Source organism: Akanthomyces muscarius, chromosome 1 (genome assembly GCF_028009165.1).
Source record: "Akanthomyces muscarius strain Ve6 chromosome 1, whole genome shotgun sequence".
Lineage (NCBI taxonomy): Eukaryota > Fungi > Ascomycota > Sordariomycetes > Hypocreales > Cordycipitaceae > Akanthomyces > Akanthomyces muscarius.
The window spans coordinates 1,927,534-1,949,037 of record NC_079241.1 but is presented as its reverse complement, the minus strand read 5'-3'; the positions used below and the strand labels follow the sequence as shown (position 1 = coordinate 1,949,037).

The window sequence follows — 21,504 nt, the reverse complement described above, 5'->3', positions numbered from 1 at the left end:
AAGAAAGAAAGACAGAAAAGGAATAGAGTCCGTAAAGAGAAGGGATGTAATACTCTGTTCCAGGCAGAAAGAAAACGGGAAATTGGACTTTGGTTTTCGTAGATTGTTTTTGAGATGTATTTACCGAGATATATAATAACACATTGTATAAACTTTCACTGTCCTGCATAATGTTTGGTACTTGACGTGGCTGATTACTGTATTTTGCTCTTGCGAGCTGGCGTATTCTATATATACCACTCCGAATTATGCATGCCTTTAGCAATGATATAATGACATGGACTTTTGAGCAGCTTCGTTGGCTAATCGTACACTGGGCTGTCTCGAGACAGTAAAAGATTCCCTCATTAGTCACGCAAGAGATGCCAACCTTAAGCCGGATCCAGGCTTGCTCCTCCCTCCGAGATTTGGCTGCTGTTGCTCGCCATCTCCTCCAGCGCCGCCGGGTCCGCTGCCATCTCGAGCCTCTTGAGCGCAGGCTGCCCGATGCTGCCGCTGCTTCGCGCCACCTCGTCGTCCTCCTCCAGGCCGTACTTTTCGGCCCAGAGCTTGCGCATCACCTGGTAGATGAACAGGTACTGCGACTGGCTCTGCACCATGAACTTGCGCTGCTGGCGCAGCGCGTCCACCGTCTCGTACACTGGGTCCGCGTCCGCGTCCTGGGGGTCCACGGCGTCCAAGGCGCCCATCGCGAGCTCCCGCATCAGATGCTCCAGACAAATGAATGTGCCCGTGCGGCCGACCCCAGCGCTGCAGTGGATAAAGCGCGGCTCGTCCACCTCGGTGGCGTGCTCGCGCGACATCTTCATAAGCTCGAAAAAGCTTTGCACATCCGTCAGCGCGGGGACGCCAAAGTCGGGCCATCGCAGGTAGAACAAGTGCCAGACGGTGTGCGGCTCCTCCTCGCCCTCGACGTGCAGGAGGAACTTGCGCCGCTCAATGGCGCCATCGCAGAGCGCCTCGGTCGACTCGTATGTGAGCGTCGCCGTCCAGCCGTCGCCCCACGCGTCCTCGGTATTGAGCTCCCACGTAGGGTCCAGGTCGCTGAACGGAAAGTACTGCGCGCATTTCGGCTGCTCCCCCTCAAACATGGTGGTCAGCTGGACGATGACGGCTGTCGACGTCGTGTTCTCGGCCACCATGCGCCACACAGAGTCGAATGACGACACTGTTGGCCCTTGCATGGCAACGTATTTATATGTAGGCGCATCTTCGTTCGACGCCGGTACAGAGATTGGCGATGCGTTGACGTAGTCGCTTGTACCCTCCGGGACGTCGAGCTTGACGCGATTATGGCTCCATGGCCTAATATTATTGTAACGATCCGCGAAACTTTTCCCCGGGCCACTTCCACTTTCATAAAGGTACCATCTTGCCGTTTCGTCGATAGGGCGTGTGGTTGGCGGTCTTCGGTCGCCCTCTATCTGTTGTATTTCCTGGAATCGTTGTATGAGCTCTATTTGCTTGTTAGTTTGGCCAGGACGGCGATTCGTGTCGAGGCTCTTCATCGCGTCAAGCTTACCCTCGTCACTCTGTGTAAGAAAGGCAGGTATTAATTTCAGCCTCGATTCCTCGCCCTGCTCGTTTGTGGAATTGGTGCCGTTGCTGACAACTGCTGCAGTAGGCTCGTTCAGCTGGCTGGCTGCTGGGGAGCAGCTTCTCGCCCGTTTATTACCCCCGCGCAGTCGTCGAAATGGCGACATTCGTGGGAAACTGGGCGACTTGCTGAGCCTGGGAGCCGCAGCGTCCTCAGCAGCGAGATGTACAGTCGTGTTTGTCGGGTTGCGATCGATCGAGGTTTCGATGGCCGGAGGTTTCGGCTTGCGCCGCAGTTTGTGTATAGGTATCTTGTCCATATTTTGGGAAAGTGTAGAGTGCCTGGGTCGAATCTGGCCCGATGGTGAATAAAGGAGCTTCTTGGCGATTTGATGGGTGCTGCCCGACAGGCGCATACGCGGTCGATCAGCGCTCGGTTCGCAGTTGGTTCAGTGTCGCACTAGACGGCGAATCGAGGGGCTGTTGCTGGACAAGTCCTGCGAATGGAAGGAGAAAAGGAGAGCTGCTGCGAGACGAGGTTATCCTTGCTTTCGCCCTTACAGCAAGAGTGGATATCACGAGGAAAAAGACGATGCTGCAGAACCGCCCACTCGGGTCGCTAGAAAATCTGGGTGGATGCTTCGAGCCTAATATAAGAAGGTGACGTGACGCTGCGTACTGTGAGTCGCAGGTTAGCGCTGGGCAGCGTTTGGTGCGCCGCTGGACCGCCTCATCATATTGGGCACCACCAGTACCACTATGCACGGCATGGTTACATGGTCAGCTCACAGTCTACACAGCGCTGATCATGTCAGATATGTGGGCGGATTGAGATGAAGCCCAGTAACACCAACGCGTGACAGCCTCGTGCCCAGCTCGGCTTCCCGGCTTCTCTCTGCGCAGCGCTGAGACGCACGCTCGCCACCGACCTTGCTAGCACGAGCAAATATTTGCCTGATTTGACTCCTATTATGCACTTTTATTGCATCTGCTGCGAGCTAGTCACCTGTTGTGAAGCTACCGTTCATCTCAGCCAACATTGCAGCGCGCTTCTCAGCGGCCCAACTATGATCGGCCCAACTGTTGGCCTTCCAATGAGATCAGGGATCAGACCTGCAAAAAATCTAAAATCTTCCGCAGAGCTTGATTATCACCATCGACTGTTTCAGCCAACTCCTTATCAACCCATCCGTGCGTCCAGCTGCCGCCGAAATCGACAAGCCAGGCTTCGTCTGTATCCGGATGAATAAGGACATTGTCCGCCTTTCCATCCCCCCATACAACGCCTATTCCGTGCAACCAGCTGATAGTCTGTTGTATCTGCTTTGCCCACGCCTCCCTTCGCTGCGTCGGAATTGCGCAGATATCGTCCACTCTTGCCAAAGTGGCTAGCTCTTGGGTTTCACGCGCCGGAATCAGCTCCTCCAAGATACCAATCACTTTGCCACTATTCGGCAATTCAACCAAGCCTAACAATTTCGGGACATTAATGCGCATTGCGGATGCCGTGGCATGCGCAGTTATTTTAGCAAGACAGTCTAGTTCCCTCTGCATCGAACCCCCCTTCGGGTCAATACCAACTTTGGCACACATGTGAGCACCGTTCACAGCGACATGCGAGACATGGCCGTTTCTTAAGAGGTTCTTGACGATCTCTATGTTTGTGGTTGTATGTCTTGGTAAACTGCAGCATTTTACATCGAGCTCGAATAAGTGTGTTGATATTTTAGGCTCTGGCAACTGTACGTGGGAGGTAACCAGCACGTCTTCGAAGCCCAATTTTGGCGAAGCATATGCTTTTAGGCAGTAAGTACCTTGAACAAGAAGCTGGAGTTCATCGCGCTTAGTGACGAGTCTGAAAGAACATTGTGGCGGGAAGAGCGTTGTATGAAGATCGGATGGAATCACGGCGTCAGGCGGGGCGAGCTTGTTGAGCAGAGCTTCCCCGGCTTTCACGATAACGTCGAGGATCTCCTCCTCAACCTCATCCACAAACTTCTCATCACCGCTAGAGCAAATGCCAATGTGTAATCGCTCCATCAAGCCGTTTTCGACAGCATCAGGCGAAGGGTTGTGGTGGACATGTACAATCATTCTCGCGCCATTCCAGTAGATTTCAAAACTTGTTGGATTTCCGCATCCATAAGACACTCCTTCGAGGTAGTAGAGGTCCGGCATATGTAGCTGGAAATGGACGTTATGCGTAAGGTGGTAGTGTAGGATGGAGAAATGAGTTGTTGCGGTTTTAACATGTCTCCACGTGATAGTATTGGCGACAAATAAGAGTAGCAAAAGGCCAGGCAGCAACATACAGAATATCGGGATGAGGCATGGCTGGGATGCGCATCAAAGGGTTACACAACAGAGCGACCTATGTTTCAGAAACACGGTGGGTATAAATTCATTAAAATACAGTATGTAGAGAGTAAAGGTCCTTTGATCCGAGTGTGACGTGTATCTGCCACAGGCATCAGAGTCTTGTACAAGTTGTTACAGTATCCCAGCGACAGTTTTCGCGGCGACTGGTTTAGACAGCCGAATACACGCCCGTTACATAACGGCCACACTCAACCTTTTGCTCGAGCGTCGCCTTCCTGCCCTTGCCATCCTCCCCTAACCGCGCCGTCTGCTTCGGCGTGAGACACAGGCGGTGCACCTCGCCCTTTCTGCCCTTGTCGGCGTCGGCATCGCCACCGTCCAGAGGGCCAATGTATGTCGGCGCATTCAGGTTCGTGCGCTTTCCAGTGCCTAGCTGGTAGTGTTCGTTGCCACCCCAGAACAAAACATCGGAGCCCCAGTTTGTCTCGTTGACGGACGACTTGCTAGAGGCACTGGTCCTTGTCTCGTTGTCCATCACGGCGGAGCAGTGGGTGGTGCCAATCTGCAGCGCCTTGAGTCTGATAGGGCGCATCTGGTTCTTGCTTTCGTCAAACTCGAACAGGCCGGACAGGCCCTTGACCTTGGTCGGAGCAGTGGAAACATGGGTCCATCTTCCAGTACCCAGCGTGCCGTAGGTGCCTTGACCGGCGGCCCAGAGATCGGACGTGGTGCGTGGCATTCTCTTGGACGGGGCGGCATCGCCGCCACTTTGCGACTTTGGCGCTTCAGCGTCGACAGTGAAGTAGGTGTTGACGCCTCCGGCGGCGATAGAGGTCGCTTTGGGCACCAGGCCGCTCTTGGCATATAGTCGGTCGACGGCGACCATGCCAGGAGTGTAGTTGACAGGCACCCCTTGGGACTCAAAGCCCAGCTGGCCAAAGGTGTTGTCACCAAAGGCAAAGATGCGACCCGTCTTGTCAAGAACTGCGGAGTGGTGGTCTCCGGCGGCGATTTGCGTAACCTGGAATCCAGAAAGCGCCTGGATTTCTTGTGGCTGGTCGTACGGTCCAGCAGGGCGAGTCTCCCAGGACAGCCCCGGGATTCCCATCTGACCCTTGGATGGATAGGAGGCTACGGAGGAAGCTGCGGCAAAAACGCGACCCTTGGATGTCAGGATGAGGGCGTGCTCAAGGCCACTTCTAACATCAGTGACCCGCTCACCCCAGGCTAAGCCAGCGGGAGTGAGATCTCGGAAGTTGACCGCCGCTTTCCCAGGAGCACTCCAGAGTGACCAGCCGTTCTTCTCGTCCGGCTTGAGACCGCCTTCGACGTCGTTTCGAGATGCTGGCACAGAGTATACATTGCCACTCCGCGACAGAGCGATGATGCGGTCGGCCGAAACTTCAATCTTGGCTAGGTCCTTGCCACGAAGAGTGAGGCTGGGCTTGGGGTCGGCCTGCGAGAAGCCAATACCCCACTGGACCAAGTCGCCACCCTCCGTGATGGCGGCGCCAAACTCGAATGTGAGCTTCAAGTCGCGAAGCAGCTGGTCATCAAAGTATGTGATGCGTCGGGGAAGCTTGATGTACTTTTCGTCCGATTCGGGGTCGATGACTTTGCCGGCATTGGAGCCCCAGGCGTAGACGCCAGGATGCTCGAGGCTCTTCTTGACCTGAACGTGCTGAGAGCTGAGGAGGTCGCGATAGTCCTCCGTAGACGTCGCCTTCTGGCGGGGCTGTTCGAATTCCAGCTGGGCCTTTGGTCGCGCGTTCTCGTCGGCGCCGTCTGCTGCCATGAAGCGTGGATAGTAGTACGCGCCAGCGGCCGCGATTCCAAAGACGGCGGCAAAGCCGAGCAGCTTGCCACCACGGCGACGGGGTGGCTGCGTGAATCGTGCATTCGAGTATGGCGCAGATTGGCGTTGCGCCGTGGCGCGGAGAGATGGAGAGGCACCTCGCCTGAAGGCGAGCCTTGAGCAATTCATCATGGTATCGAATAGGTTACGCAGTGGTTGTTTGAGCGGAACTTGATGGCAACCAGGCCAGATAGAAATGGTAGTGCCGTGGCGAGAAACAGAGTCGTGAAGCCGAAAAAGGTTGCCCCGAGTACCTAAAGCTACAGTGGGTCGGAGCCTGTAAGTCAGAAGCTCCAGGCACTGGTTGCTCAGCAGGAATCCCTGGCGCCTCATTGGTCTGTACCATGTGTTGAAGGTATTCCTCACCTCTAGCTTTCTTCTTTTTCTAACAGTATGGGTTAAATAAGTTTATGTTTTACTTCGATTTTTTCTTTTTCAAAAAAAAATCGCTCCAAGTTAAGAATAATGGAGCATCCCTCTGGCTCTTCTTATTTAATGCAAAGCGGCGCAAGCTTTCAGAGGATAAGGATTTTGTTACGGCCGACTTTGAGCTGTAGCGACATCAGTTGGAGGGGAAGAAGGCAAGATGTGACTACAAGGCTGCCTCGAAACGGCGTATATCTAAGTTTAGAATGATTTCACCATAACTCGCTGGGTAGAAGTAACATTTGTAAGTGCGCAGGGTCATCAGTGTCGTCCCATACAGTCTCTTCTCACTTGACAGATTATTAAGACTATGCATCTCGTAAAGTACCGAAACGTACGCGCTGCATGCATAAAGGGATAAACATTTTGCGATGGCCTATATTATTAACAGCTAGCATACTTGATAGTGACAGTTCTCTACCGTCGGCCAGTTTACGCTACTTCTGACAAGTTTGCTCCACGGCTAAAGCTTCATCTCCTGCCACCACCGACTTGAATATTTGTATTCAAGATTTTTTTAAAGAGAAATATCATTAAGAAAAATAGCAGTATTCACAACTGCATTTTTCACCTACAATATCAACAAGAAATAAATACTATAGATTAGTGAGTAGCTAACTCTTAAAAGCTAACTCTTAAATAGCAAGTAAAGCCTTGGCTATAAAAGTGGCCCATGGTGCACCGTACTCCTAGCCTCGACCATCACTCCACAACGCGTGGCTTTAACACTGCACTGGTAGCTTCGAGCATCACAACTGCAGACCTCTCGCTCCCGGGCACCATGTACGAGGATGCATGGTACAGTTTTGTACCGGAGGCCACCGGGAAGAATGCCGCAAGCAACAATGCCTCACATGGGCACAAGCGAAAGGAATCGCTTTTGCAGCAGCCCAACGTCAGTCGCCTCCCCGCTGCGGGGTGTACCAACAGTCACTTACTGTCTATTAGGCTACGGGGAAGGGCCAGCAGATACCGCAATCGATAGGCGCGCTCTCTAATGACCTAGAGGAAGTCAATGGACCTCCAGAAGCGACAATTCTCCGGCGCGCAGCGTCATATGCCGATTGCCGCCATGCGCAAGAGGCTCCCCATCATGGGGCCACGCCAAAGAAGCAGGGCGGTCGCAGGAGTAGGAATTGGGACGCATTGGTCCTCAGTACGGACGCGAAGCACACTCCCAAATCACACAGCGATCTGCCATCGAACGATTTATTCGACGAACAGCTTGTCGAGGCTAGTCAGCAGGAATACTTGTACGAGCGGCTCAGACCCATTCGGCGCGTCAAAGACTAATGCGCTTTAGACTATACCGAGACCAACTTCCCCTTACAGAGCGACACCTCGATGGACTGATAAACGATGCGAACACGACTCTCGAACTATTGACGAAGCTATCCAACTCGTTTCAGTCGGTCGAGGCGCAAACGTCCACCTTCCAGGCCCAATGCGAGGAGGTCCTCACAGAGCAGACGCGACTAGAGAAGCTCGCGAATGAGGTCGGAACCGACTACTACTATTACTCATACCTCGACAACGCGACGAGACGACTAAATGCGCCAGGCGCTGGCCGGCTGGTCGACGACGAATCCTTTGGAGAGATGGTGGAAAATATTGACGCCTGCGTCGCATTCATGGAAGACCATGTACGAAGTCTCGCAGCACATGGTGGATTTATAAGCTAATCTTACGTCTAGGAAACTTATCGCGAGCGTGACTCGTACCTCGCACGATACAATGCGCTGCTGACCAAATCCCTGCACTTGCTAGATCATGGCTTCAGCTCTCGGCTCGAAAAGGTCTCGTCAGAGATTGCCAAGCAATTATCAACAACAAAATCGGAATCGACCAGACATGCGCTTGCATATGGACGTTTCGAAGAAATGCTCACGGACTCGTATGCTCTGCTACCAAATATTCACAAAGTAACGCGGCGTGTATACGACCAATACGGACGGTTCGACAGCGGAATACGCAATTCTTCCATATTCTCCAGCTCGACACTCAGCATGCTCCGCACATACCTCACTACTCGCGACCGAGACGTGAAAATGCTGACACAGCATGATGTAGAGGAATACCAAAAAGAAACTAAGGACTTGTCTTTGGAGACGGCATCGCGCAACTATATAAAGCAAACGCTGGAGCGAGTGCACAATGAAAACAGCCTATTCTTCAAAGTGTTCAACATTGAGCCTACGTGGAATACTTCTTCCGATTCGGTTTTTCAGTCTATCAAGACGGTGCAGACGACAATGGTACATCCCGGAAATTTGCAGCCAATGGCTACACAGCTTCAGACGTCGTTCCAGACTGCTGAAATTCAGTCTGTCTGCAATGTTGTGGGGTGGATTGCCAACGAATATGGCATATCGGAGACTGACGAAGATGAAGATCCGATCGCGCCGAAGCAATATAGAGAATATGCCGCTCGCCTGCTTGTTGAGCACTTGTGGCCATTCGTGGACAATGTCTTTGAGACGGAGATTAGCAAGTCTATTACCAAGGCTGTCGTGGCAGATGATGCACTGAAGATTGGTCCCGTGGTGGATGGTGTGTCTTCGTCTAACGCATACCCCTTGGTGCAGAAGGCTGTCGAGCTTTTGCGAATGTTTGACCGCGCCATGCCCAAAGAGAGATCAGTGAGTCTATCACTGCGGTGGACTAAGGCAAAAGGCTAACTCGTGTATAGTCCCAAAACAGCCAGGTAGTCTTTCGTGTCGTGCGTGAGGCGATCCAGGTACTGCAGCAGGCATCCTCACGCATACAAACACAGAAGCTGGGCACAGATGCAGACCTCTTCATGGTCAAGAATCTACTCATCATCAAGAACGAGCTGCTATCACTGGAGATTGGCGACATTCGCAGCCAGCCGCCTGCCATGCAGCACTTTGGTCAGATGTGGGAGACGCTCAGCCCGCAGAACCTCGTCGGTATCGTCGGCAACATTGGCACCATGCTGGGTGGCCAGTTGTGGTCGCGCGGCGCAGCAGCACCGACACCAGCGCCTTCGGTGACGGCCAAGACGCTGACCGTCGAGGACATGAATGAGCAGCTGGACGAGTTGCTGCGGCAGTCCATCTACGGCTTCACCAAGCGCTGGGCGGGCCGCGTCAAGGACGCGGAGAGCAGCAGGTCGGGCGCCAAGCCCCTGGCTACGGTCGAGAGTGAGCTGGAGACGGCTCTGCAGATGGCGTTTAGCAACCAGCCGGAAGTGATTGGCAAGCTCAAGGAGGCGATTACCTTTTACGAGGAGGATACGGCGGCGCGGTCGGGAAAGCGAGACATGAAATAGAGGAGTACGGGAGTTTTAGACAAAGTTTCTGTGAATAATGAAGCATATTGATTTTCTCGTGGTCTACTACAGCGGGACAGAGCTCAACACTTTGCGACTGGTGCAGATTAATCGTCATCACGCGCGCTCTTGGTATACCCGAGTTGCCAAGTGCGTGAAGACAAGACTCCGCCTCGCGCGCATCCCGTTACATTGAAGGCCTGGCGCTTACTTACTGCATACGCACGCTACGCGTTATATCCCTTGGAAGAACGGGAAGCAGCCTTCTTATTCACCCTGCTCTCCTGGCACCGCTGTTGTTGCATGTGCGCTAATAAGGCTGCGCGTATCTCATGATATTGTCCCGTACATCATACGCTCTTCCCATTTCTCTCCAAACATTCCACACCTGGCGGCCTCTCTACCACATTTTATCCATTTTCCTCGCTCGTTCCCAATCGAGCAGTTTTAACCTCGCCAAATGGCAGAAGGAAGAGCCTTCTTTACCGTGCCAGGCCGGCTGAGCCGTGCGAGACCTGGTAAAAGACTCTTCCTGCCCCTTTGCTACCAGCGGCTGTTCTTCATTCAAGAAAACATATTAATGCTCAGCGTTGCCTGCGGGTGACTGTGATAGGCTGGAACCGTTGGTCGCTTCTTCTGCCGTGTTTAAGCCAACTGTTCAGGCCAGCTAGCCTGTTGAATAGAGCCACCGATCGGTATCTTGCCGCCATCCGTGTGCATTGTGTGCGGAGACGTGTGTCCCAATCTTAAATGTGGCGGACAAGGCTGGAAGCATTGCACGATGCCAGTTCACGCTACCAGTGCCAATCCAAGGCAGTCGCCGTGAGGGCAGCAAATCAGCCGCAGGCCCGAACGCACTACTATAACACAGTGACGATGGAATTCCGACAGACAAGGTGCTGGCCGAATCCTTTCTTTTCTTTTCTCCGTTTTTTCGCACAGCTCCAACTATTTGGCTATAACCTGCTCTTACGCGCTGCGCTGCCTAATGTACTCTTTTCAGCTCGCCGACGCCAGCCCGCTTTGAAGATCGGCGACTTCTCAAAACGAGCCGCCCCTCAAAGAGACGACTTTCACTGCCTCGCCTACCTTGGATGATTTTAACAAGCTTGAGATTTTCCAATTATTATCATCTTTCCGTAAGAAAGGAAGAGAGCAGGGGACATCAGGTAAAATGACTTTGAATGACAATGAACACGCTCCCCTCCGCACTTACAGAGGCAACTGTCACTGCGGGGCGTTTGTCTACGAGGCAGAGCTACCCGAGATCACGACCGTGACCGAGTGCCCGTGCAGCATCTGCCGCAAAAAGGGCTACTTGTTTGTGAGCACCAACTCCAAGACGCACTTCAAGGTGGTCAAGGGCTCGCTGGAGAGCCTGTCCGAGTACACGTTTGGGACCAAGATGCTGCACCACAAGGTACGCTTTGTTCACGGGAACCTCTGAAAAGCATGTTGGATGCTGACGGCGGCTAGTTTTGTTCCAACTGCGGAACGGCGGTACTAGCTACGGTGCCGAGCGTCAAGGTGCCCGGAAAGGACATTTTTCTGAATGTATGTTCCGTCCTTGGTGGTGAGTGGCGGATGAACTGACGAGTGCAGGTGCACGCCATCCAAAACATCAACACTTGGCCGCTGAAGCGCACAATGTAAGTGTCTATAGCAAATATAGGCGTAGGTTCGCTTTTTTCTTCTTCATGTTTCTGATGAAAATTTAGCGTCGACGGAACCAAGATCGGCTCTCCCTACGAAGAGCCCAAGCATACCGGGCGTCTGCCGACGGTCGAGGTTGAAGGCGGCCAGCTATACACGGGCAGCTGCCACTGCGGCAAGCTCACCATTGCGGCCAAGCTCAAAACGCTCGAAGACGACAAGGACTCTGGCATGATTGAATGCAACTGCAGTATCTGCGAGCGGGTAAGTCACGCCCAGCACCACCTTTCTTGCCCCTTCTTTGCTGCCCCCCTGTTTTCCGCTTGCAGACCTGTCATGCTCAAACACCCATGCACAGAATGCGTATCTCTGGGTGTATCCCAAGACCGACCAGGTCGTCCTCGCAGGCAGGGAAGAGGACGTTGCGCGGTACCGCTTCAACCACGAGATTCTGGCCAAGCCGTTTTGCAGGACGTGCGGCGTCAGCATGAGCAACCCGGTCAACGCGCAGACGACGCCCGACGAGGCCGCGACGAAGATGCCCGGCGCCGACGCGGCGCAGCAGGAAAAGGTGCGCACGCACATGGAGCGCCATGCAAAGATGCATCCGGTCAATGTGCGGGTGCTGCACGGCGTGGATCTGGACAGGCTGCATGTGAAGAAGCTGGACGGGGCGACGCTGATTCCGCCGCCGTACGTGAATCCGTAGGCTGGATGGGGAGTGGCGCGGCTGAAGTTTTCTGGTGATTTTGGGGTGACTTCGGTTGAATTTGGGGGCGCACAGTGGCAGAATTCGTTTGTCGGCGGCTACCTACATGGCGATGGAGTTGTGCGTGGTGAAGCGAGCATGGAGATGGCATTGTGGGCGTGGGCGTGGCACATGACTTGCCATTATGGCAGCCAATAGTAGATTTGAAATGGTTAAATTAAGTATTTGTCAACTGTTTGGCTTTCTTTCTTTCGATTTGAAATTGGCTATTCTTAAAACGAAGACGGACCATTATTTGCATTGCTACTACTCCCGACAGAATGGAAAATATAGAGCGATCTATGAAGTGCGGCTGTCGGAGGTTGACGACAATGAGAAGCGGCCAGCGCCGGGCATGCGGCGACAGGACGCGGCTTTATGGACATTAATGCAGAGAAGATGAAATTCAATGGAGGTTTCGTCTTTTCCGTTGAACTTCTTTTTTTGAGCCATTTTTATGTTTATTTTTATTTTGATTTTGATTTTGATTTTCTCGTGGTAAGAGCTTCAATCGCAGTAGACATGTCCCCTCCAAAAACCGCCGCACTGGCACGGAAAGTGAGTATGTTTGGGAACGGAAAATATAATGTAGTTGTACCCTAGTGCTGAAAATCTCGACTATTTCTTTCTATATTTCTTTAATTTTTTTTCAATTTTCTTTTTCTTTATGATGTGTATTCAAACTTGGCTTCACTTTATAACCCTCTCCGACAACAAGACAAGGAAGGTATAGCGGGAGTAAAGTACAAGCTTCAGCGCGGTCCCCCACTGCAAGTGCCCCCGCCCAGCGGACCTACATCCGCCGTTGGAATCTGGCCGCGGGGAAACCTGGAGGGCGCTGCAGCGCACTGAACAAGGCGCTGTGGACTCGCTGTGGGGAAGCCGAGTTGACCTATGACAAAACGAAATTGGCAGACGCAGAACCCGTTTGTCATGGCCGCTGCCGAGCACGACATCGGACCTCTTCTGCCCATCGGTCCGTCGCCGCCCCTCCAACCACTTTTTCTTTCCTCCTTCCTCCGTCCAGCATCTTTCTTCCTCCTCTGGCCATTGCTCAAGACACTTCCCGAGCAGTGTCGGCACGTCTCTCTCGCCGCATCCCTTCCTTTGCCCGTGTCAATTGACCCCTCCCGCGGCTCAATTGAATACCCAGCAAACGCCCACCCCAACACGCCGACGCCAGCCGCGCCGCAGACCGCCGCCTCGACATACTACTCCGAAAGCCTCAACCACCACCACCACCACCACCATGGGCGCGCCCGTCGTCGAGCTCGACCCCCCACAGGGCCCCTCCCAGGCCGTCAAGGACCTCTTCTCCGGCGCCATGGGCGGCGTCGCGCAGGTCCTCATCGGCCAGCCCTTTGACATTGTCAAGGTGCGCCTGCAGACCACGTCGCAGTACGCCGGCGCCCTCGACGCCGCCAAGTCCATCTACCGCAACGAGGGCGGCCTCGCCTTCTACAAGGGCACCCTGACGCCTCTCATCGGCATCGGCGCCTGCGTCTCGGTCCAGTTCGCCGCCTTCCACTCGGCCCGCCGCTGGTTCGAGGAACGCAACGGCACGCTCCCCGGCCAGCGCCTCGCCTACTCGCAGTACTACGCCGCCGGCGCCTTTGCCGGCGTCGCCAACACGGTCCTCTCCAGCCCCATCGAGCACATCCGCATCCGCCTGCAGAGCCAGCCGCACGGCGCGGGCCGCCTGTACTCGGGCCCCGTCGACTGCGTGCGCAAGCTCGTCGCGCACCAGGGCGTCCTTGGCGGCCTCTACCGCGGCACGTCCGTCACACTCATGCGCGAGGCGACGGCGTACGGCGCGTGGTTCACGGCGTTTGAGTGGATGATGAACAGCGACGCGCGCCGCACGGGCGTCGACCGCAAGGACGTCCCCGGCTGGAAGATTGCCATGTACGGCGGCCTCGCGGGCGAGTTCCTCTGGCTCGCGTCGTACCCCTTTGACGTCATCAAGAGCAAGATGCAGACGGACGGCTTCGGCGCCGGCCAGAAATACAGCTCCATGCGCGCCTGCTTCGCGGCGACGTGGAGGGCCGACGGCCTCGGCGGCTTCTGGAAGGGCATCGGCCCGACCCTGCTGCGCGCCATGCCCGTCAGCGCGGGGACGTTTGCGGTGGTGGAGATGACGATGCGCGCGCTGGGCTAGATGTTGCTTTGAAACGTTTCAGTGGGTTCTGTTCGTGTCTGTTACTTTAGGTGGTTGCTTGGTAGTTGTGTGGTTCTTTTTAGTCTTGGGCTTGTTTATATCCTCCTGGCTTGCTTTCAATATATATATAGACTTGCGAGCATTTCATCAATCGGCGCAAAAGGTAGAAGAAAAATGCAAATAAAAGCAAACTTCAACAGTTTCTCGAATCACGAGACTAATTGGCTTATATGGAATGTCCAAATCTTTGTACATTTGTTCACAACTATTCTCATGCTCATGAATCTTGTCAATTACTTCACAAAATTGTACATTTGTTCACAACTTCATTCTCCTGCTGATGAATATTGCCAATTACTTCACATCTAACATTGTTTTTTTTAAGAGTCCCCGTCTTGCTACCACCCCGTGTTCTCATTATTTTCCACCCGCCGCTGCAGCACATGCCGCGCATTCACCGGCGTCAGGCTCTGCAGCTGCATCTCCTCGAGCAGCGCCCTCGCGGCATCATTATCGGTAAATGCGCGCGCGCTCGCTTGCTTGAGCGTCAGCCCCTCCGTCACATCCTCTGGCAACGTTATAGGCAGGCGCAGCAGCTCCATGGCCTCGCGCAGTTCCTCGAGGGCAGACGATCCGCCCGACAGATGCCGCTCGATGACGGCCGCGAGGGCCTGGCCATCATGCGCAAACTGAATGGCGCCCAACGTGGTAAAGTGGTGCTTCATGAGCACACTGTGCCACAGCAAATCTTGAAGCTTGCTCAGCGCACCGTGCCACACGCGACGATACGAGGCGCTGGAAAGCGCCCGGTATAAAAAGTCGAAATTCTCCTTTAATTTTGACAGCGGTAGATCCAGCTCAGCGGTAATCGATAATTGGGATGGATCTAGCACAGGTTAGCAATTTATAGTCTGGGAATCTGGCGGTCATGGCATACCTATCGTGTCGGCATCACCAATGGTTTTCCATTGAGGCCGTTGTGTGTAGGCACGAAACGCCTTTGCGTGCGCATCCGTGAGCGTCGACACCAGAATCTCCTCGGCCGCCTTGCGACGGCTGCTGTACGCCACAATCGTCTCGTCAAAGATGGCGCCGTTATGGCGCTGGGAGCTGGTAATATCCTGCTCGCCGTCCAGCTCGCTGCTGCCACCCGCCGATCCAGACGATGTTTGCAGTTGGTCCCAGAGCTCGGTAAAAAACTGAAATAGTCAGCACAAGTAACATAACCTAGCAGAATCATGACAAACCTCTTCGTCACCCCACTCCGTCAGCGCATTAACAATGTGGTCTGCACTACCAATCACCTTGCACAGCGTCTCCAGCGCACCCAAGCCCTCCAGCGCAGCGAGCTGCTCCTTTGTCGCGCCGTGCAACGTGCGGCCCAGCGCCGACGTCATGGATTGGTATGCTTCCAGCGACCCTTTCAGCCGCTCGTGATAGCCGTCCAAAATATCGAGCTGGATGCGCGTCAAGAAGCGCACTTTATACTTTAATGAGCGCAGCCTCTCGTACTTTGTCGTGATGGTGCGCAGCAAATCCGCAATGCGCACCGCCGCAAACGTCGGCTTCATCTTGCCCACCACGGCGTAGTCGTAGTCAATCCTGCGCGCGTCTGGCGCCTCCAAGATCGTCTCGAACCGCTCCAGCGCAAACTTGCGCTCCGCTTCGAACCAGACCTCAAAGTGGTCGGTGAGGACTTCGGCCGTGAGCCCCGGCCAGCCATTCTCCGCGTCGCCGCCGTCGTAGTTGAAGCGCGAGCGGATCGCGTCGTCAAAGTTGATGAGCTGGCCGATGAATGTGCTCAGAAACGGTGTGTTGCCAACAGCTTCCTTTGCCACGGCATGCACCTTTTCTCGCATCACCATCAGCAGAGACGTGACGAGCGCGCAGACGGGGTCGGCATAGACTGTCTTTTCCGCCACTGGCGTATCGTGAAATTTTGCGGCTAGGACAGGCGCCAAGTTATCGCGGAAGAAGTCTTCCCACTTTTCGACAATGGACAGAAACCAGGGAAAGCAGTGGCTGCCCACGGACTGCGCCTTGCTCGTCGGCTTGTCGCTCAGGAAGTGGAAGCGGAATTCCGCCACGAAAATGTTTGCCATGACATCCACAGGCAGCAGCGGCACCACCTCTGGGCTGTGCAATATCTCGGGCATCTGAATATCGACGAGCTTCTCTACGCACGCGATCCACTCGTCGTCCATCTCCGACTGCGGGTCGACCCGCGGCCAGCTGCGCTTCTTGAGCACGGCCTCCAGCTCATCCGACATGATCTGCTTCATCTCCGCCCAGAGGTTCTCCGTCACGGCCTCGACGTGGTCCACCAGATGCAGATCCTCGCTGCCGGGCAGGCCGCGCAGCTTGAGGGCGAGCTCCTTGAGCTGGGCGTAGGGCTCGAGCGCCGCCTTGGGGCTGCCCGGGAGGTGCACCTTGGCGTCCCTGCGCAGGCGCTCGACGTCCTGCAGCAGCACGAGGTATTTCCGCGCCAGCTCGACGGCCCTGAGCTTCTGCATCGGACGCTGCAGGCGGGCAATGGCCTCGGCGGGGGCGTCCGAGGCGGCGGTCTCGCGCACGCGCTCGTCGATGCTGTCCTGCAGGGCGCGGAACTCGGCGATGCGCTCCTGCATCAGGCCGTGGCGGTCGTCGGCGGTGCGGCGCGCCGTGTCGAGGTCGCGCGCGGCGGCGTCGAGCTGCGTCTGGAGCTGCGTGCGCTGGAGGTCGACCGTCTCGAGCAGGGCGTCGAGGGCGTCGAGGTCGGCGGCCGACTGCAGCTTGTCCTCGAGGTAGTCTTCGACCCGCGCGTCGAGGGCGCTCTCGGGCGGTTGCGGCTCGATGGTGGCCATGTTGTCATCACTGGCCGGCGTTTGTGGTGATGTTGGTGGTGGTGGAAGTTGTGGTGGCATATGTCACTGCTGAGCTGGCCGAAGCTAATCGATAGCGGGAGGCAAAGTGGTGCCGCGTCCCCACCATGACTGCCGTGTAAGTCCCGTCACAGTTGAAATGAGACTACTTTGAGCTCATGTTTCTAGAAGAAAAAAATAGGTACACTTGAAAGGCACGATAACGAACAGTCGGAATTAAAATTAAATTAATAGCAGCGACGAGCCATAATCTTTACGTTGTTACGCCGACGCCAGCCACGCTACAGGTTAAAGGAAGACAGTCGCCCATTTCATTGTTGAACCGGCGAATACATCTGTTCAAACTCGTCGAGTGTGAGAGTTTGTGTCTGCGTGAGGCTCTGCATTGCCCATTGGCCGTCCCGCCACGCCTCTGGCAGCGGCCGGTGCATAATCGTGCTAAGCAGCGCTTCGCGGTAGTCTCGCATACCGTGCTCAGGACCACTCGTTTGCTGACAGAGCTCGCGGCGTCTCTCCTGCACCTCCCTGAGCTCGCGGTGCCTCTCTCTCTCCTCTCTCGACCGTTCAGCGCGCAGGGCATCCTCTCGTCTCATCTCTACCGTGACCGCATGGTCGTCGATGGGCCCCGTGAGCCCGGCCCTGTGCATCCGCTCCTGCAACTCTCCCCTTATGCGACCATAGCGCTCCCTCGAGGTCTCGTAAGGGTGGGCTACTTCGGACCAGCGCAATAGAGCGGCGCGGTAGTTGTTCGCAGCGGTGGAAACCTCTGGCTGCTCGTTGGTCGCGCCGCTTGGTTCCGCCGGCTCGGTGGGCGATTGTGTGGAGGGTGCAGCTTCGTCCTTGAGTAGAAGCATTGTGAGTAGTTGTCTTGGTTGCTGGGGGGTTTTTTTTTTTTTTGGAAAAAAAAAAATTTGCTTGTAGGTGCGCCAGCAAACTAATTTATACTTGACACGCAGTCCGCCACAAGAGTACCGAGCTACTTGGCCACGATGTGGCCGAAGTTTGTTCCGAGGCAGCGTTCACGCTAGGAACCATCATGGGATGCTCCTAGCGCGGGCGTCTGCACGATGCGGGCGGTGGCCCGGAAAGTACCATATTTGTCTTGGATGGTGGCGCTGCCGAGAAACGCAGCTACGGTATTATTTCCGCAGTTTGTGCCTTAGCGGCGTAGGACACTTGATGTCAATCCTACACTGCGGAAGCGGGCTTGCAGCTAGAGCATGGCATTGCAGAGGCGATGCGCCCAGTCATTCACATGACCGGAGGAATTCCGCGCCACCAGGTACTTGCAGAGCCGTTGGCTTTTCGATGATTCATGATTTGTCGATGGCAAGTTTTGGAGTACGATTCCCCATGAGGAAGCCGGCCATGTTTGGCGAAAAATAAGCATGTACTGAGAGGTGCTAGAAGGTTACAAATATAAGGCTCACTTTAGCATTAAGCATTTCCGCAATTTGACCTTGGGCCACCAGCTAATCGTTGGGATTCTGCGATTTCATCGCACTGCTTTTACTTTTATCTAAAACTGCGGAGTGAAGAAAATGGGCTACCCGCGTGCAGCAACGCAGCGGGTTTGGTGCCATGCACGATGCCGGCCACACCGCTCCGCATGTATTGTCTGCCAGATCGGAGTAAAGTGCTGCAGAGATGACAACTCACTGCGGTACTGGTAAGAGAGAAAATGGCCAAGACGGGAGCAGGCAGGTATTTGACATGCCAGGAACCAGGCTCGTATTCTGGTCCAGGGTAGGCCGTCTCTTCGGTCATTGTCTAGCCAACGCACAGCCGCAGCCTCAAAGAAAGCACCGAGGAGCAGCATCCGTCAGCATAATAATGCAATCTGCTGGATATGACAGTTCAGGTCTCTGCCTCTTTCCGAGCAGACGATTGATGTACTCATCCCGTGACGGCGCGCGGCATTTCGACGTTGCACGCGTTGGACTGGCTTGCAATGCAGCTTTAAACTTCTAGCGTGGGCACTACTGGTACCCAAGATGCATACCACGTTTAAACTTGCGACGAAGGGCAGGTGTCAGCACCCTCTTTACAAAAGGCAAAGAAGAATCGCAAGGCGAAAACAAACTGTCCACAAGCCATCCTAAAAAAAGAAGCTTTTTTCTGAAAGGCGACGGGCTGATCCCTGCCAAGCGCCCGCCACCCGAATAAAGCGGCCCCACTCCCGGCGACGTCACCCCCTGGTTGCTGCACCAACCCGCCCGAAACCAAGTAAATAAAAAAGGACCAGTCCAAAGAACAGCGGTGGCTGGGCCAACCATTAGGCACCGCTCAGGCCGGGGCCCTGTCGTCGTCCTTGTACAGCATATTCACAAGGTTGGGCACACCGGCAGCGCGCAATTCCTGCCACTGTCTTTTTTTTACTTCTTGTCTCTCACACACCAGCCATCGTCTTTTCTCTCTCTTCCCGACAAGGGAAACGAATTTCAAGCGTTGTTCAAGGAAAGTTGCATTCCAGACAAAACATACACACTTGCACACACACACACACACACATCAAACCCACCACACCCGTCGTCTATCCATCCACTACGCCAGAGATTCACACTCCCGCATTCCTCACGATATTCTATTCTCAGCAACCCTTTGTCGTCTAAAAGAAGCTTCTTAGATTTCCGAGATTGTGCATTCCGTTCCGTCACCGATCCGCCTCTTCGAGAACCACCTTCCTTCCGTCTCAGTCGCTACCGAGATTCGCACACCCATCGTCGTCGATATCTGGGGCCGCATTCCAATCCCCTCCTCGGTATTCCTGAAATCGGACAACAAGTACGACTTTCTCGTTCAACGGCTGGAGCGAGACATAGTCGCACCAAGACGGGGCATCTTGTCCTCGACCGCATCAGACGCTGAACGGGTTTCAACAGTCCTCGTTCTGGTCCTCGACTACAGCATCGCCTTCTCGCCTCCCCAAAGCAGCAGGGACCTCTCCCGTGCCCTGCGGCGCTCCCACGAGCATCGGATCCCATCCGTTGGGACCCCCACCATTTCCAAACCCAAGCCTGCCACAAGCTGGGCCGCATCTTGCCACCCTAGCCGCCCAAGATGCCTCGCTTCCAGGTGGGATGGACGCGGTACATTCCCTTTCTCGGGTACCACCACGTCCTCATGATCCTCATCGCCATCTCCATCATCCTGCTCTCGCTGCTCCTCGCCGGCTGCTCCTCGTCGTCGCCCCTCATCCCCGACATCTTCCTCCTCTCGCTCTACTACAAGAGCTACGAGGCGACGCCCGACACGGCGCAGGTCTACTACAACGTGCACTCGGCGCTCGCCAACATTGCCGGCGGCGCGCAGCTGCAGGCCCGCGTTGGGTACTTTGGCATCTGCGTCAACCCCGACGGCGGGTCCTGGCTGTGCAGCAACAACGCGACGGCGCTGGCGAAGGAGGTCAGCCAGGACCAGGATCCGCTGAATCTGATTTGGCTGGCGGCGCAGTTTAAAGACATGATTGTCTTTCCCTATCTAATGTACGTTCTGATCACTCCCCCCAAAGCTTTTTACTCGCATTGGTCGAAAAGCGCCCCAAAAAGAAAGAAGAGAAGAAAAGAAAAGAAACTAACACCTTGTACAGAATCATTGCCATCATCTTTGCCTTTCTCTGCGTCCTCCTCCTCGCCACCTTTCCCTCGTGGTACGAGGAGGAAGATTCCGAGGGCTCCGACCGCGTCGTCCGCGCCATACCCTCGCGCGCCGTCTCCCAGGTCTCCCTCGCCATCATCTTCATCGCCAGCATCTTTGTGCTCGTCTCGGTGCTGTGGCAGCACACGGCGTCGGTCGCCGCCTCGGTCATTGCCCAGGACTTTGCCAACGGCGTCGTCAAGTCGGGCGTCGGCACGTCGGCCATGGTGCTCGGCTGGTTCTCGTTTGCGCTGCTCATCATTGTCACGATTGGTCTCATTGTCACGATATTAACGATTAGTGTGGTGCATCAGCTGGTGTAAGCATTTACCACTCTAATTTCTTTTTTATTCGAGCCATGTTTTTAGAGACGACCATGACGACAAAATACCATGTACAAAGAGAACCAGCGTCAGAGGCAGCAATGACACACGCACATATATATATCGGCGAGCTTGAAACAAAAAAAGAAGATCGATGGCGAGTTTTGTGGGAAATTGGCACGCATCAGCAACGGAGTTTTCATGCTTTTTTTTCCTTTACTATACCTTCTTCATCATTAGTGTATGACGAGAGAGAGACCCGGCGGGACTATTCGATGTTGATCGATGTTGCGCCAAGTTGTCAAGCGGCAAGATTTGAAATGTTGTTTATTGAGTACATGTTGCTTTTTTTTTTTTTGCAGGGATGGGAGAAGGACTGTGGAATAATGGGACAAATGTGAATAGACTGAGATTTGGGTAGTTGCAGAGCTTCGACTTCTCTGACCAATCAAATTGTTTGGCTGCCCAACTGCCTGGCTGCTTTATAATCCGTCGTGACCTTTTTCCTTCTTTTTAAAACTAATCATGATATATTTCTTTACCGCGAGAATCAAGTGAGAATGTTAGGACGTCAAGGCCGTAGAATCACGAGTGCGCCAGGACGTGAATACGACAATGAAACAATAAATCAATTGGATGCCAAAAGCATTGACCGACAAGCAACAACGCCAAACGCCACTAATGATCCTCACTTGAA

The 21,504-nt window shown here is 54.5% G+C and overlaps 8 protein-coding genes across 9 annotated transcripts; 4 read left to right on the top strand and 4 right to left on the bottom strand.

Annotated features, from left to right (window-relative positions):
- Nucleotides 1–371: 371 nt before the first annotated feature.
- LMH87_005611 (uncharacterized protein) lies at nucleotides 372–1,952 on the bottom strand (the record flags this gene model as incomplete). Its single annotated transcript, XM_056203359.1, has 2 exons — nucleotides 372–1,456; nucleotides 1,523–1,952. 2 exons carry the CDS (start codon nucleotides 1,950–1,952, stop codon nucleotides 372–374), a joined length of 1,515 nt encoding a protein of 504 aa, XP_056058826.1.
- A 2,111-nt stretch (nucleotides 1,953–4,063) lies between these two features.
- Nucleotides 4,064–6,043, bottom strand: LMH87_005610 (uncharacterized protein; the record flags this gene model as incomplete). Of its 2 annotated transcripts, none has more annotated exons than XM_056203357.1 (1): nucleotides 4,064–6,043. In XM_056203357.1, one exon carries the CDS (start codon nucleotides 6,041–6,043, stop codon nucleotides 4,064–4,066), a length of 1,980 nt encoding a protein of 659 aa, XP_056058824.1. The 2 variants fall into 2 exon arrangements, with proteins under 2 accessions (XP_056058824.1, XP_056058825.1); XM_056203358.1 differs by having other exon boundaries at nucleotides 4,064–5,842.
- Nucleotides 6,044–6,809: 766 nt separating this feature from the next.
- Nucleotides 6,810–9,428, top strand: LMH87_005609 (uncharacterized protein; the record flags this gene model as incomplete). The annotated part of the gene is made up of 5 exons (XM_056203356.1): nucleotides 6,810–7,031; nucleotides 7,085–7,389; nucleotides 7,440–7,779; nucleotides 7,831–8,775; nucleotides 8,826–9,428. The coding sequence occupies 5 exons, from the start codon at nucleotides 6,810–6,812 to the stop codon at nucleotides 9,426–9,428; spliced, it is 2,415 nt and encodes an 804-aa protein (XP_056058823.1).
- Nucleotides 9,429–10,602: 1,174 nt separating this feature from the next.
- Nucleotides 10,603–11,790, top strand: LMH87_005608 (uncharacterized protein; the record flags this gene model as incomplete). The annotated part of the gene is made up of 5 exons (XM_056203355.1): nucleotides 10,603–10,848; nucleotides 10,905–10,982; nucleotides 11,031–11,077; nucleotides 11,147–11,345; nucleotides 11,440–11,790. 5 exons carry the CDS (start codon nucleotides 10,603–10,605, stop codon nucleotides 11,788–11,790), a joined length of 921 nt encoding a protein of 306 aa, XP_056058822.1.
- A 1,288-nt stretch (nucleotides 11,791–13,078) lies between these two features.
- LMH87_005607 (uncharacterized protein) lies at nucleotides 13,079–13,987 on the top strand (the record flags this gene model as incomplete). The annotated part of the gene is made up of 1 exon (XM_056203354.1): nucleotides 13,079–13,987. The coding sequence occupies one exon, from the start codon at nucleotides 13,079–13,081 to the stop codon at nucleotides 13,985–13,987; it is 909 nt and encodes a 302-aa protein (XP_056058821.1).
- Nucleotides 13,988–14,385: 398 nt separating this feature from the next.
- On the bottom strand, nucleotides 14,386–16,830 carry LMH87_005606 (uncharacterized protein; the record flags this gene model as incomplete). Its single annotated transcript, XM_056203353.1, has 3 exons — nucleotides 14,386–14,873; nucleotides 14,925–15,186; nucleotides 15,235–16,830. The coding sequence occupies 3 exons, from the start codon at nucleotides 16,828–16,830 to the stop codon at nucleotides 14,386–14,388; spliced, it is 2,346 nt and encodes a 781-aa protein (XP_056058820.1).
- A 329-nt stretch (nucleotides 16,831–17,159) lies between these two features.
- Nucleotides 17,160–17,702, bottom strand: LMH87_005605 (uncharacterized protein; the record flags this gene model as incomplete). The annotated part of the gene is made up of 1 exon (XM_056203352.1): nucleotides 17,160–17,702. One exon carries the CDS (start codon nucleotides 17,700–17,702, stop codon nucleotides 17,160–17,162), a length of 543 nt encoding a protein of 180 aa, XP_056058819.1.
- Nucleotides 17,703–19,908: 2,206 nt separating this feature from the next.
- Nucleotides 19,909–20,807, top strand: LMH87_005604 (uncharacterized protein; the record flags this gene model as incomplete). The annotated part of the gene is made up of 2 exons (XM_056203351.1): nucleotides 19,909–20,333; nucleotides 20,438–20,807. The coding sequence occupies 2 exons, from the start codon at nucleotides 19,909–19,911 to the stop codon at nucleotides 20,805–20,807; spliced, it is 795 nt and encodes a 264-aa protein (XP_056058818.1).
- Between the last annotated feature and the right edge of the window lie 697 nt (nucleotides 20,808–21,504).